Genomic DNA, 16,730 nt, shown 5'->3' with positions numbered 1-16,730 from the left:
CAGCACATTACTACTTTACTCTAAGTTATTATGCATAATTTAAACATTTGTGTTATAATGCATTATAAACACATTATAATGCATTTTAAATGAGCTTATAATACATTATAGACCTGACCTTAATATACAGTCCCATATAAACTATCATTCCGGTTACACAATATCAGAGAGAAAAAAAAAACACTGACCAATGAATAACCCTTCTCTAGGATCCAACACACTCAGTCTGTCCTCATTCAAAGCGTGCAGCAGGGAAGTGATGTGACCTGCTAATGTGTGTCACAAACCTCAAGAGTACAACCAGCGTGGTTGACACTTTTCTTTTGTTACAAATCCTCGCCCGGTGCTCAGGCATTCACTCACAGACACACACATGTACACACATGGATGCGCATGGATCCACATGCACGCCACACACACAAGCATGCACGCCACACGCGCACACGCACACACAAATACACATGGGTGCCACATGAATAAAATGACCTTGAGTGGGCGAGCCCCCTTTCGGTTTTACAGTCTCCTGCAGACAAAGACATGGTTCCCTGCCTCATCAGCTGAAATACAGTGAATGATTCACCTCCATCAGCAATAACTCCATCCCTCCATCCCTCCCTGCCTCTCTCCTCCAGCACCTGAACAGGACAACAGGAGTGGCACCACCCTAATATGAGGGGTGGTCCTGATGCTGCAGCATTCTGAAGGATTTAACCAGGTTAAGAAGGTACGGCATGTTTCCAGCTGAACAACACCCTCACTATAAATACCTATGTGTATATTTTTTAGATGATTTAGTGTCTGCTCTTTCCTCCAGACAATCAACCACTACCCCCCCCCAGCCCCCAGCCCCCCCTTACCTGACCATTTAGAGCAGTAGAATGTAAGATTTATGACCACATGTTAGCCTTAAATGCAAACCAAGCACTTCTATCAACAGCAAATCATTCAGCCTGTATCCTGCTGCCGGCATAACGTAATCACTGCAACAACGAGACAAAAATATAGATAACATTCAGCTTGATTAAAAATAAGGAAGAGCAAGTCTATAAAACATAGTTTCCTTTGTAGAAGAATGCAAGCATGTGCGCTGCTAGTTACCTCTCAGCTGTGGTCAGAGTGTGAGGCATTATCTCTGGTCAGACATGGACACGAGGAAGAGAAAGAGAGAGAGAGAGAGAGAAAGAAAGAAAGAGAGAAAGAGAGAGAGTGGTCTCTCTTGTCCTCCCTCTAAGCCCAGATGGTGTGGTGGCAGCAACCCAGCCAGTCTCCCCTCTCTCTCTCTCTCTCTCTCTCTCTCCATCTGTCTGTCTGCCCACCTTACTGACGTACCATTTGGGTGGGTGGTGTTATCTCTTAACACCGCCCGAACGCTCACCTACCTACACACTCCCACGCACGTAGGCGGACACACGTGTATACAGTATTTTGTGTGCCCTCCCTCCCCTTCCTCCTCTCCCTCCCTCCCTCTCTCTCTCTCTGTTTCTCAATTTTCAATTAAATTTCAATTAAAAAGGAGCTTTACTGGCATGAGAAACCATACTTTTACATTGCCAAAGCTAAAGTGGAACACAAATAATCAAAGCAAAACAATGCAGGTACAATTAAATATTAAATATAAATGTGAATAAATATATGTGTAAACATAGCTTGTTACATTGCTCGCACGCATGCACACACACACACACACACACACACACACACACACACACACACACACACACACACACACACACACACACACACACACACACACACACACACACACACACACACACACACACACACACACACACACACACACACTTTTCTACCTGACGAGCTGCCAGGACTGCTACGTTGCCAGGTCTGTGAGGGCTTTCAGAGTGTGTGTGTGTATAATGTGTCCAATTCCCAGAGTGAAGAATGAGAGCTGATTGGTGTTTATGTGAATAAAGCTGGAGGGTCTAATCCTCTCAGCAGGCAGCGCCACATGCTGCCCCGCCCACCAGGGGCAGTAGGGGACATTGACAGACAGACAGACAGACAGACAGACAGACGCACGCACGCACGCACGCACGCACGCACGCACGCACGCACGCACGCACGCACGCACACACACAGTACATACATGTACGCGTGCATGCTTACGCACACCAATACACACACCCAGACACTCACGCATGCACATTTCAGCTCTCTCTTTTGGGGTGCCCGCTGCGCCTACTGGTCCAGGCGCATACCACTTAGGCATTGCCACATACAGTAGGCATGGATACCTGGCGGCATCGCCGGTTCGATTCCCGATCCGGACGACCTTTGCTGCGTGTCACTCCCCATCTCTCCCCCCATTTCGTGTCAGTCTACTGTCCTATCAATAAAAGCCCAAAAACAAATCTTAAAAAAGCTCTTTCTCTTTCTCGCACACGGAATGCACACACATTAATAATTTTGGCCAGAGAGTTTGAAAAAGGGATCTGACAGACAGACTCTCTCCCAATCTGAAGAACACAAAACTCTACATTTTCACTGCAAAACACAAAGTTCTATTACAAAAGGGTACTCTTCCATTTGGGGAAAAACTAAACAAAACAACAACCATTGATTTACCATTTATCAGTGACCGTTTAAAACACACGCTCCTGTATTGTATAAGCTGCCCACATTTTGTCAAACAATCGTTTTAGCAATGTGACCCTTTTCCAAGTGGTTGATATGTTGGAACCAAACCAACATCTGATATCTGAGAGTCAGGTTGTAAATAAAAGTGCAAACGAGAGCCATATTGAAGCCCACTTATGAGACTAAAGTGTGTTAATTGCTTTCCTCGGGGTAAACTCCCAGCGTGCCATTCACACGCTGCCTTGCAAACCTCCTGGCATACACACACACACAAAAAAAGAGAGTGAAAGCTATAGCCAAAAGCTAGACACAAATTCATTTCGCCTGTACTGGATCCACAGATGGTAATTTAGATCTGCAGTGAATTAATTAAATGGAGAGAGCGAGAGAGCGAGAGAGAGAGAGAGAGAGAGAGAGAGAGAGAGAGAGAGAGAGAGAGAGAGAGAGAGAGAGAGAGAGAGAGAGAGAGAGAGAGCAGAGAGAGAGAGAGAGAGAGAGAGAGAGAGAGAGAGGGTTGACATGATTTACACGGTATGCATTAGGAGGAGAGGATGCTCAGGGTTAATGTATGGCCTCTCTATGAAACAGGGGCTCGTGGCAAAGTAATCACAAATAGTGGAGGTTCATTTCAAGCACTGCATGGCGGTTTCATGTGAATTCACACGATCCATTAATGAATGAGTGACGAGCCGGAAGCGGAAACCTTGGATGTCCAAAACTGTTCCCTTTTTTTCCTCCTTATGATTGTAAATAGTGAGAAAATAGCCGATCCACAAACTATTTTCACTGCTTTTGCTTTGCACTCTTGATACTATTGTGTGATGAAGTAGGCCGTTGATGAAAGCTGAAATTTGGAAATACAAGGTTGATGGGACGAAAATGTCATATCACTATTGTGACAAAAGAAATCGCGATTTACGATATTATCGCGATAATTGAAATCCTTTATCCTGGGGCGGAATGTTCTACAAGCCTGGGGCGGAATGTTCTACAAGCTCACAATGTGTCGCGTTGCGACGCGTTGTGAGCTTGTAGAGCGGCTATTTTTTGGCAAAGACATTTGATAGAGTGAAAAAAAGACTGCATCAAGTACGTACAGGTATATTATAAGTATCTTTTACCAATTATAGAGGGTTTAAGTGGTACCGGATATGCAGCTCGCTCAGCAAATAAAAGGTGAATTGATCCCAGTGCATGACGGAGGACGATATCACGATAAATTAAATCTGTTTTTTATCACGATAAACGATAACATCGCTTATCATCCCATCCCTAGACACTATTATGTTCATGTTGTTTTTCAAATGCCAGTGCATGCGTGTGTGTATGTGTGTGTGTGTGTGTGTGTGTGTGTGTGTGTGTGTGAGTGCGTATGTGAGCGCACATGCACGCTTGTGTGTGCATGTGCATACCGTATGTGTGTGTGTGTGTGTGTGTGTGTGTGTGTGTGTGTGTGTGTGCGCGCGCGCACGAATGCATAGGCATGCTTGCAAAGCAGTGATAAGCGTGTGTAAACATGTTAAGACGTCACCAAGTTCCCAAAGGATGCTGCCTTCGTTTTTCTGCAGCTCTTTTTCCCCTAGAAATCTATTTTCCTCTCCTCTCCTCTCTTCTCTCTCTCTCTCTCTCTTTTGTCCCCATCCGTCTGGTGTGTTCTCACCTCTGCTCTTTTGCCGGTTTCAATCATGTATTTTCCTCCACCCCCTCCCTCCCTCCCTCCCTCATCTTCATTTTCATTTCTTTTTCCACAGACTCCACCCGTCTCTCTTTCCATCTCGTCTGTAGTCTACAGTATCTCACACCCGTCTCTCCTCTCTTCCTCCACTCCCAGACCCAATCAGTCTAATCTCTATGAATAAGGTCTCTATTAGCATGATGGGTCACGGTGCGCTGCTAGCCAGGGTACTCCAATCAGCCTCTCTGCCTGCCTGCCTGCCTGCCTGCCTGCTTGTCTACCTGTCTGTCTGTCTGTCTGTCTGTCTGTCTGAAATCTAGGTCAAGGTCACTGAATGCCACCAGCTCAGGATTGTTCTCATGGCTACAACCCTCAGGCCTGCAAGCACTGCACTGCTGAGGGATTTCAACCATCACCATATCTCAACACGAGTGGAAAACTGGTACTAGCAAAAAGGCTTGGCTAAGCCTTTGTTCGAAAACCTTCTGAATGTGTGCTTTGGACTAAGGTGAGGTAGCAAATATACAGTAGCTACTAGCTACATTATTTATGCGATATGTAAGTGAATTAATAAACTTAAATTAAATAAAATAAATCAGCTTTTCTGTTTCCCTCCCCTGGGGTTGGCTAGAGTAACATATGTACATAATAAATAAAGAATAAAAAAGCATAGCTGTACACTTATTTTCTACTTCATCATAATCTATTCCACCCACGTTTCTGCAGTCAAGGCACACTGATGAAGAGGTGACTTTGTGAGTCACAACTTGAACAGCAAAGCAATCATTACAAAACAAGTTACAATAATCTTATACTAATTAGTCTATAATAATAGGTAAACGTATACAAATCTTCTCAGCCTCCTATTGAAACAATAAGTAACAAGTAGCAGTGACGTGATACAACGTTTGTTTTCCATCTTTATCAGAGTGAACTCATGTGACCTACATACAGCACGCTGCTCTCACACCAGAGGAATGAAAATGGGCCACAGCATGCATTTAGAATGGTTTCTATGGCAATAATGGGATTCAGTTTCCATGGCATTACAGCATCAGCAGCAGTCCCTGGACCTCAACACAACGCACTGGGCTCCCAATATTCATCAATCACTTAGGCCCAGTGGTAAGATTATACTCAAGTGAATAGTTTGCAAGTATGAACTTATGAATATATAAGTACAAACTAGAATGCACTCTGTCGAGGTGACAACTTGCTCCTTGTGCAATCGTGGCCAGTGTACAAAAAGTACAACATTTATTTTCGAAATGTAGTAGCGGAGTGAAAGTCATTAGCTTACAAAAAAAAAAAAAAAAAACTTTTGAGTGCATTGATTTTCCTTTCTATTCTCTGCATCCTCATCATGATAGCACCGTGAGAGAAATAGAGAGTGGGAGGAAAAAATGAGTGGTGTACTAGGTAACACTGACATGAATGATGAGTGGGTGGGAGGGAGTGAGTCAGAGAGAGAGAGAGAGAGAGAGAGAGAGAGAGAGAGAGAGAGAGAGAGAGAGAGAGAGAGAGAGAGAGAGAGAGAGAGAGAGAGACACAGGGAGAGAGTCTAATAAAGTAGTATGTATTTGGACCCGCGTCTGAAAATGTTTTGTGCCAGGGACCACCAATTTTCTAAAATAACAGATCTACAAGATCACAGCGCGGCACAAAGTGAACTTTGTGCATTCCCCACCCCCGCCTTTCATTAAATATGAATTGTTCCAGTCTGAAAGCTTTTCAGCTGAAATGTTGTTCCTTCATAAACGTTGGAGTACAAGTCATGCTTATGGCTAGCCATCTGGCATGAAGTGTATTATATTTTGGTAACTTTCCAACAGAGTCTAATCTTAAAGCTTAATCTTAAAGTGTCCCCTCCTTTTTTTTGACAATTTTTTTTTCAAAAGCTCCCCCCCAGCCCTTTCTTAATGCAAAGATGACTCTGGTTGCCCCAGCTTTTGAAGCTCAATCCTGGCATGAATCTCTACTGATGAAGAAAGAAAGAAAGAAAGAAAGAAAGAAAGAAAGAAAGAAAGAAAGTGGTGAGGTTGGTGAAGTCAGATGGTTTATAACACATCAGTTTAGACAGAAAGGTTTTTCCCATATCTTCCATCCAACAGTGTTCTAACAACATGAGTCACCACTCATCAACCACACTCACACTGGACCATTGTGTGCTTTCATCTCTGTACATCTGCTTCTCTCATCGTCTTTACTGTACATTTCATTTGACCTCTCTGTGTCCAACCTCAGAACCCATTGCCATTACCACGGGAATTAGGGGTGCTGGGTGCTGGGCCCCATCTCCTCGGACAGGAAGGGGGAATCATGTTTTATGAAGAGCAATTCAAAGCAATTAAAACCACGCAACGGTGTTGCGTGCAGAGAACGGCCGAGAACATCAGATCTCAAAGCTCACAGCGGTTGCATCCGCAACGTGATGTGAGCTTGTATATCAGCTGTTCTCAGCGTGCAATGCCGTTGTGTGGAGCGTCTCTTCACACAGACACCAGCCAACACAGAGAGGAGGTTGAATGAACTGAAAGCAGCGCTCCACAAAACAACAGGTTTGGGGATCTGTTGGGAACTGAATGATTATATGAATATACTGTATGGCTATATATCCTGCTGACTGGCGTCAGTGGCGTGTCCACACTGTGTGTGCGCCATTTAGGCTTTTTGATTTGTCTCCACAGTCCACACTGTCTACAGTGTGTGGAGAGGGAAAGGGGAAGTGTAGTTCTTGATTGTGTTACATTTATCTAAAATCAAACCCAAGTTTGAAGTGAGCGGTGGTGTGTGTGTGTGTGTGTGTGTGTGTGTGTGTGTGTGTGTGTGTGTGTGTGTGTGTGTGTGTGTGTGTGTGTGTGTGTGTGTGTGTGTGTGTGTGTGTGTGTGTGTGTGTTGGGGGGGGGGGCGTGCACCCGTGTGTGTGAGAGTGTGAGCCATACTTGCTCACTCAGGCCAACACTGCTATTGCAGTTGATGCTCAGGGCAGACTAGACTCAACAGCACCTCTCTGGTCACACAGGGTACTCAGGCTACATACACCAGAGGCTACATACAGACAGACACACACACAGACAGACACACACGGATACACACACGGCCACGCTATGGAGACGGTGTGACCACCGCTCAAAAAGAAACTGTGGAAACCAGATAAAAACACAAACAAAACCCGATAAAACCCGCGCAGGTGCATGAGGGGCCCAGCACAGCCCCCCTTGCTGTAACTGACGTCCTGCGGCTATGCCCATTGCATATCATCTGACGGCGATTATGAGTTACATTTATGTTGAACACATCCCTGGGACCCCAATATATAAAATGTAAAATCCTCATTGTTAATCTAACTCTGACGGCCCCTTTCCACCTGGGTTGAACCGGTTCAGTTATTTTTCCTCCAGACTAATATTGAACCAGTTCAGAGTGTTTCCACTGAAAATGAATTGGTTCAGAACCCTAGAAGTTGGTTCGGAACTGGAACCAAAACATGGCCGACGGTTCCGAAGGTTCCAAGAATGTAGAACAGAACCAGTTCTAGAACCAAAGTTCTTTTGGTGGAAAAGGGGCCTGAGAGTGTACAACAGGTCCATTTGGTTCCATTTGTACACTCTTAAGAGTTACAGCAGTACTTTGTACCTTGAACAGTGGAGGAGCCATAGAGCGTGTCCTCCAGGGTGCAGTACCGTACCTTGACAGTGGAGGAGCCATAGAGCATGTCCTCCAGGGTGAAGTGGCAGCAGGAGTTCAGGTTGTCCTTGCAGAAGTCCTGGATCAGCTGCAGGTTGTACAGACGCTCCCCCAGAGACATGTTCTCCTTCAGGCACACATCTGCATGGCATGGGAGAGCAGAGGAGCATAGTCATTGGTCAGGAGACAAGACCAGTGATGGAAGAAGTACCGACATGTTTTACTTAAGTAAAAGTATGAATACCCTAGTGTAGAAATGGTCTTTTACTAGTACAAGTTTGGTATTCAACATTTACTTGAGTGAAAGTATCTACAAACCCATTGCCCATACTGACCATTGTACACCCAAGATGCTGGGCACAGCCAAGCTGGTAGGTAGGATTCTAGTGTACACACCAAATCTCTTTGACAAAGAAAGCCAGTCTACAAGCTAACAGCGTGTTGCAACGCATTAATTCCTGTTTTCTACCGTATTAATGTTGACAAGGAGCTATAAAGGAGCAAATCTTCTTCAAAACAAGCCATCCTCTGAGCTTGACAACTAACATTGGTCTCTATGTACAGATGAGTGCGGTAAAAGAATCCCAAATTAATATTGCGATGCGATGCAATGCAATGCAATGCGAGAGAACAGTCTAGCCAACACAAACTCTGGACTTCTAAATCGCTGCCCTCAATAATCTAACATCAGGGTCTTAGGCTCTACAATGTAAAATTAATATTAGGCTGCATCTTGTCTTGTCTTCATTACAGTAAGAAAAAGTAAGAAAATCCTGTTATTTTGCTTATTAGCCATTGATCACGGAAGTATGAATCTGTGAATATTTCTCAAATGCTAATTAAAACTTCTGAATAAATGAAAAATGTTTTCTCTCTCCAAACACCTTTGAGCGGCTCCTCTCTCCTTGACAACAGAAAAGAAGCATAGCGTTAGTTTATGCAGGACACAAGAGTCTCGCCCGGCCAGCTGTAATCAGCTGTCAGTCAGCAGAAAGGAAGTATAAAATAGAGCTTGATTGGCTAAAATATCTTTTGTATGAATAACCAAAATCTGCAGAGCAACTAGTAGCTAAGTATAAATGATCACATTTGTACTTAAAGGAGTAGTTCACCACTTTTCAACCTGTCTTCATATAATAGGTCCTCACTAATGTTCATGATAAAATATCAAAAAAAAATCTACTCAGTCCAAGTCTCCTAGGAGAGCTGTGGGAAGTTCAGAATCCATCGTCTTGTGACATCATCATTTTCCCAAAAACAAATGTAATCAATATTTTTGAAAAAAGTATTTAGATTTTTATTATCGCGAGAACAATGGCTTCCACTCTAAAATTGCAACTTTTCAGGAATAGAAAGCCTGCAGTTTCTATAAGCTGGATTGGCAATCGATGATGTCACAAGACGATGGGTTTCTGACCTGCCCACAGCCCTCCTCTGAGAAAAAAAAAGAAAAAAGCTATTTTTGAGTGAGGACCAATTATATGAACATAGGTTGAAAAGTGGTGGAGTACCCCTTTAAGTACAGTACTTGAGTAACTGCTCGCTTTCTGTCTCAGCACTGTGCAATCTGTGCCTGCGCTAATCGTTGTTGTACAAAATCCATGGCAACGGTGGATGTAGGGTGTGACGTCAGACCAGCCTATAGAAGTCGCCGCAGGTGTTGAAGATGAATAGACATCGAGAGTCAAGGACATCTACAGAGATTTCAGAGACAAGGACAGAAACACACCCAGAGAGGCTTTAAGTGTCAAAGACAGAGGCGCATTCACAGAGACTTTGAGAGTCAAGGACAAAAACACACCCAGAGAGACTTTGAGAGTCAAAGACATAAACACACCCACAGAGACTTTGAGAGTCAAAGACATAAACACACCAGGAGAGACTCTGAGAGTCAAAGACAGAAACAGTTTCAGAGCGAGTTAGAACAATGTTGCGCTGGACGATACATCTAAAAGATGTTCCATTTGAACGTGCTTGTGCCGTGACAGTAGGAGCCAAGGTGTACATCTTTGGAGGTTTGTTTGATTGGTATAAGAAACATAACAACATGGAACCGATTGAGTTGAATGTCTTCAACACAGTGTCTATGCGCTGCATGAAGTTTCCCACAGTGACAACTGGAAGAGGAGAATGTCCCACTGATGTTCCCTTAGTGCGTGAGGGCCACACAGCTGTGCTAATAGAAGAGATCATCTACGTCTGGGGTGGAATGACTGCACACCCATTCCAATTCTTTCATTCAACCACAAAAAAGCTCTGCAATGTGCTTTATGCATTTAATGTCGATACCCACAGATGGTCGAAGCCCAAGGTTTCTGGGACTGTTCCAGTAGAAAGATACGAGCACACAGCCTGCGTCTTGGGGAAGGTCATGTACATTCATGCAGGAAATGATGGTACTAATGACATGAATGACATCCACAAGTTGGACACCACCACAATGAACTGGACTTTAATTAACACCGGAGCCACTCTGACACCTGCTACATCATGCCACTCTGCCACCATCATCGGGACAAAGATGTTTATATTGAGGGAAGACATCAGCATGTACAAAATGGACATCAGCGTGTTTGACACAGAGACCAACCGCTGGCTTGGCACGCCCTCTGCAAAGCGGCGTCCAATCGTCCGCCCAGGTAATGAGGCCTTTACCTACAATGGAGAGCTGTACATGTTTGGTGGTCTGGGTTATTCTTTTAAGGACCGTATCTTTACCGATAGGTGGAAGTTCAATCCAGAGAGCTTCTCCTGGAAGAGGATTAAGCCCAAGGGGAAAGGCCCGTGTATGATGCATCAGATGTGCTATAGCATGGTGGGAGAACGTGTCTTCTTCTTCGTAGAACGTGCACACTTGTACGTCTTAGACTTGAATCCTAGTCTGAAGACGTTATGTAAGCTAGCAGTACTTCAGTACGACCTGGAGCAGTCGGAACTCACACACGACATCCGGTGGGAACTGGCAGTCATGGGAAACTCTTCAACTCGAGGACAGGATTCAGATAGTATAGATTCAGATAATACAGATTCAGATAAAACAGATTCAGATAATACAGATTCAGATAAAACAGATTCAGATACAGATTCAGAAAATACGTAAAAGGGAATATACAATCCTTGGGCAAAACACTATCGTAAACGGTAAATACTGGTTCTGGTTCTGAACTGGGTACAGACAGTACTGTGTGTGAATATCTATAAGTCAAGAGAAGTATGGTTGATGAATGACCAATATGGTTGTTACTGGATGGTCTAGCCGGTGTTAATGTGAAATAGCAGTAAGATAGATGATTGTTGACAGCAGACTTAGAACAAACAATAACATACTGTACATATTGGCAGTCAGATACATGGGCAAACAAGCAGACGTGGAAAGAAAGAAAGAAAGAAGGAAAGAAGGAAAGAAAGAAAGAAAGAAAGAAAGAAACAAACAAACAAACAAACTAGTCTTAGTCTTTTGAATAATCATGTTATAACACCATTTAGTCTTTTAGTCTTTAGTCCTAGTCAACAAAATTAACAATGCACACAGCACCCTGACACCCTCTCACTCTCTCATCCAGCCACCATGGCTCAGCCTCCCGGTGGGTGGGTGTACGTAACGTACCGTCCAGCAGCAGTATCTGTGGACAGTAGAAGTGCAGCAGGGCTGCCAGGGCCGAGCCGTCGATGCTGTCCTTCAGCAGGTTTTCCACCAGGGGGATCCACGGAGCGGGCTGGGCAGACGTCTGCTCCTTCCTGTAGCGAGACTGCAAGAACACACACACACATCGTATGAGCTATTATAGCACTGGTTCTCAAGGATCACCCTTAAAGGACAACTTTGTTTTTTTACAACAAGGGTTCATATTTTAGATTGTAATTAGTGAAAAGAAAAAGTGAATGTTAAAATGTTTTCATTTGCTTTGTTCTATTGTTTTATCGTGTTTACCGTGCTAAAATGTGGGGCATGCGTACGCATGGGGGCATGTGTACAAGTAGCTAAATATGTCTTTTTAGACACAATAAGCCAGCAGTTTCTTTATTGCCATTTACAGTAACACTTCTAGCCCCCATAAGTCACAACCATGAAAGGTTGCGTTTTATCTTTGGAAGGGGCTTATTCTGTGTAAAATTACATATTTAGCTAGCCTGACACTCAGCCTGAATTGACATTTCGTTTCACTTCATTATTCAGTCTGAGGTCGCTCCCACCCAGGGCGATTGCTGGGATGGGCATTGCCAAAGAGGCAGTCTTCTGCGATTGGTTCACCGTCTGACCAACACATGACGTAGTGTTGTTATGTGTGGCTGGCTAGTGGCTAGCCTGTTGCTTGCTAGTGCTACTTGCTAACCAAAGAAACAGGCAGAATAGGAGCACTACGAACTAGTAATCAAACACAACATAACATGCCTGCTACTGGTGTTTCATAGCGAGATCGATACGCTCGCATTTTATCGCAATTTACTGCATTTTACCGTGAATTTACTGCATTTTACCGTGACACGATGCACGGTACTGTACGGCGGCGGCGCTGGTTTACTTTGAGTTCTGGAAAACCCCCACCCACGCTGATCACAATACGCTGATTCACGACGCTGATTCGCCGTACAGATTTTCGAACGAGGAAGACCTCTTCAATGAGAGCGATTCTAGACCCCTGAATCGCCAAAACAAAAATTTAAAGGGGTGTGGCTAGCGATTCAGGGTCTGGAACTAGGCTAATATTTAGCCACTTGTACGCATGCCCCCAACCACTGAAATAAGAATCTCTAAAACAATAGAAAGAAGCAAATGAAATCAATTTAACACTCATCTTTTATATTCTTTAATTACAATATAAAATATGAACCCTTGTTGTAACTAAACTAAAGTTGTCCTTTAACTCTGACAGTAACGGGTCCATTTGGTTCCAAATCAGAGTTACAGTTTACTGTAGAACCCCTCAAGGAACCCTGAGAGACCCTGGCCCCCACTTTGAGAACACTGAGCTATAGAATAACATCATGCAATCTATGGAGGTATAGATGTAGATGGTTTCACCAGTCTGTGTAGAAACATGGTCTGGTTAGCTGTATTAACCAATTTCAATTTAAATTTATTAAATTTTTTGGAAAATAGTCGATCGAAAATAGCGGTAGCCGTTCTACAAGCTCACAATGTGTCTCGAGGCGATGCGTGGTGAGCTTGTACTGTAGATTGGCTATGTTTGCTATTTGCTGCATGGTGGCTAATTGGTTTACCACTGGGAAGGGCTATAGGATCAATACAAACTGAATACAACCTGAAGTAGAAATAATGGAAGAAAAGGTCATATTGGTATTTTTTGTAGGACTCTTACTAACAGTTGATTCTGTGATAGTTTGTGTAATTTCACAGGGAAATGATTATAAACAGGACGTTCACAGAGGCTGGAACCTTCAGGGTAGTTATGTTATTGTAGTTAAACTGAAGCTGTTCACACATATGTCACTGTTCACTGCTAATATGTCCAGCAGAGGGTGATAAAGTGGCTCAACTATACACACCACTAAGTTGAGTGTTTTTTAGTCTGATCTGTGGGAATATTCTATAGATAGTAGATACTGTATATTAGTGTTTCCCAAACAGTGGGTCAGGACCCATTTTTGGGTCACAAGTAAATATCCTTTTTTTTTTGCGGGATCTCCATATATGGGCATAAGGGTAAAAAGACATCCTCTGGGAATGCCCATACTGTCTATGGACATTTTATTTATTGTATCCTTTATATATATCCATATATATGGACTTAATATTAACGTTTTCGGGGAAGGTAGGGTGTAAAGCAGGCTATTGGGCCAGTTAGGGCCTGCTGATTGATGATATCAGAAATCTCCATATATATGGGCATAGAAGGGATTTTGTTTCTGGGAATGCCTATATATGAACTTTTTATTTGATTTGATCCTTTATTAATAATAATAATAATATGTATCCATATACATACAATATATGTTATGCCCATACATGGAGATCCCTATCTGAACCAGCCACATAGATATGGGCCATGCCTTTGCCATCTGGCCAGTGATATATATCGATGACATCAGGGATCTTCATACAGTATATGGGCATAAAAGGGATACCCATATATGGACTTTTACATAGGTGATGTCACCTGTGATATCACCTGTGATGTCACAGTGACAAGGAAACCAACCCATAGACTGCAAAAATGTGTATTGACTGACTGACTGACTGACTGACTGACTGACTGACTGACTGTCACTGCGACATTCCTCATGGTATACTGCGACCTTCGGTCGCAATAACTGAGTTATGGGCTCATGGTGCAGGGCTCTGTTTTGTTATCTTGCGACTTCACCCAGTTATTACATACAGTGTAGGGTAGATAGCACATGCTTGGTTTATGTTTGCATTGAATAATAAAATGAGATGGGAAAAAGTGTGATGGATTTCGTATGAGAGCAAAAAGAATGAGAAAGAAAAAGCTGTGTGTGCGACTGTGCGTGTGGGGGAGTGTACAGGTTTTGATGCTCACAAGTGGCTGAAAGGAGAGATACTGAAGAGAGTGATGAAGAAAGAAAAAGAGTGAAAGAGTCAGAGATAAGATGAAGGAAGAACCGAATTGATGTGTGACCATCGAGTTTGAAGGAGGGAGAGAGAGAGAGAGAGAGAGAGAGAGAGAGAGAGAGAGAGAGAGAGAGAGGAGAGAGAGAGAGAGAGAGAGACACTGAATGATGGAGTGAGACTCATGACAGAGGAAAACCAGTGGATGATGATATGGTCACCATGGATACAATGGACAGACAGATGACAGAATAGCGTAGCATTGGCTAGCTGACTTACAGGAACCAGCTTCATGTACCACTTGGTTGGAGACTGTAGCAGCAGCACAGCAACAAACAACAACAACAACAACAACACAGGAAAACACATAGGTTAGCTTGTTAGTTTAGAGATCACTGCAGTGATCTCTAAGTGCAGTCGTTACCAGTCGTTATGTGAGAACCAGCTGGTTCTCACATAACTATGCTGGTCCGGGGCCTACTAGGGTCCAAATGGACCCTTACGGGTCTGTATAACTCTGAGAGTGTACAAAATGGACTCTTATGTCTAATTTAACACTGAAGCGGTCCTAAAGATAAAATGGCCTTACATCATGTGGGTCCGTGGTCCTAATGCATGTCAAACTGGGTAAAATTAAGTGCAATCCTTTAACTTTTAAAATGGATGGATGAACTAAAAATAAGACTGGAACCCCGATCTACACAGTAAACTCCTCAGTGTGTAGGCCTATTTAACCGAGAGTGAAAATGGAACCAAATATTTGGTTCCATTTGTACACTCTCAGAGTACACTCTCAGGGACCTCTCAGAGACCTGTAATTGTCCATTTTGGACCCCGTGGTCAGGGGCGTCACGGGGTAGGAAAGTGGGACTGAGTTACCAGGGCCCAAGGTGGAGGGGCCCTAGTAACTTTAGCTATTGAAAAATAGCAGATATACAAGCTCACAGCGCGGCACCGAGTGCCGCGCTGCGAGCTTGTAGATCTGCTATTTTTGAAAAGTCGTGAAAATGTGCGCAAATCTTTGAATATATGTATTTTTTAAGTGGACATTTGTAACTCAAATTTAGCTTCTGGGGGGTCCCTGGAACTAAATATTTTGAGATGGGGGGGGTCCTTCACATGAAAAGGTTTGAGCATCACTGACATGGAAACATAGGTTTCTTGGCACACATTTTCACGATTTTTCAAAAATAGCAGATCTACAAGCTCGCAGCGCGGCACTCCCCTAAGTAACAAGGAATCTTGTGAAATGAAATGTCGTCAACCAATCATCAAAGACGATGGTACACGAAAGAAGAAGACTCGGTGCCGCGCTGTGAGCTTCTGCTATTTGGTGTGACGCCCCTGCCCGTGGTGGTCCCTGTACTCCACCTTGAGAAGCAGTGTTTTAGATGTTAGCGATGAGCTCAGCGGTTCACAGTCACCCACACATCACATCACAGGCATCAGCAGAAATGTGTGTGTATGAGAGCCTATGCCAGTGTTAGTCAGTTCCATTAAAAAAGGGAGACCAATTAATTCCAGTTCATTTGATTAATTCCCTTTGGTAGAACATGGACATTTTTAGAACACATTCTCTGCCATGTGGATTCTGGCATAGGGCCAGCCATTGAAACCGACTCCTTAAGATGTGTTCTTCCAATGTGTGGGCACAGTATTATCTGAAATGTGTCCGTGCATGCCTGCCTGAGTGCATGAGTGTGTGTGTGTGTGTGTGTGTGTGTGTGTGTGTGTGTGTGTGTGTGTGTGTGTGTGTGTGTGTGTGTGTGTGTGTGTGTGTGTGTGTGTGTGTGCGCGTGTGAGGCCTGTGTTCCTCATTCGTGCATGTGTTTGTTTATTTAGTTTAGTTACTCATTCCACCGCAAACTAAGCCATGCCTCCTCTTGACAATTATAATCTGACTCCAGTACAGTGAAGTGTAGTAAATCAGTATTGACATTATCTAATAACATTAGCCTCTCTGTAGGATATACTGTCATAGATCATCATTAAAAAGCCACAATTCTCCACTCCACCAACAGCCATCAAAGACAAGGTTGCCGGCGAGAGCTCAACTTCAAACGAGTGCCGTCAAGAACATCCTACACTAACGGCATCAAAGCCTGCAACTTCCCTGACTGTGCTCCTTGTGTGAAAGAGGCTTCCAAACTGACTATACTTCTGTTACCTGCTGCATGTCAAGATCTTTCTGATGAGAGATTAAGTGAGAGAAACACCTCTGGATAAATAAGGCAGAAG

General features: G+C 43.6%; 1 protein-coding gene across 1 annotated transcript in view; it reads right to left on the bottom strand.

Moving 5' to 3' along the window:
* camsap2a (calmodulin regulated spectrin-associated protein family, member 2a) overlaps positions 1–16,730 on the bottom strand; it is a 95,376-nt gene that overhangs the window by 25,034 nt on the left and 53,612 nt on the right. The window contains exons 5-7 of the mRNA XM_080732668.1: positions 14,772–14,804; positions 11,568–11,709; positions 7,962–8,101 (exon numbers count right to left, since the gene is read on the bottom strand). Of these exons, the coding sequence (XP_080588794.1) occupies positions 7,962–8,101; positions 11,568–11,709; positions 14,772–14,804 (315 nt within the window). The remainder of the gene's footprint in view (positions 1–7,961; positions 8,102–11,567; positions 11,710–14,771; positions 14,805–16,730) is intronic.

The sequence above is a fragment of the Nannobrachium achirus genome, assembly GCF_963921795.1.
Source record: "Nannobrachium achirus genome assembly, chromosome: 1".
NCBI lineage: Eukaryota > Metazoa > Chordata > Actinopteri > Myctophiformes > Myctophidae > Nannobrachium > Nannobrachium achirus.
Note: the sequence above shows the minus strand (reverse complement) of the source record. Positions and strands in the feature narration are given on the sequence as shown.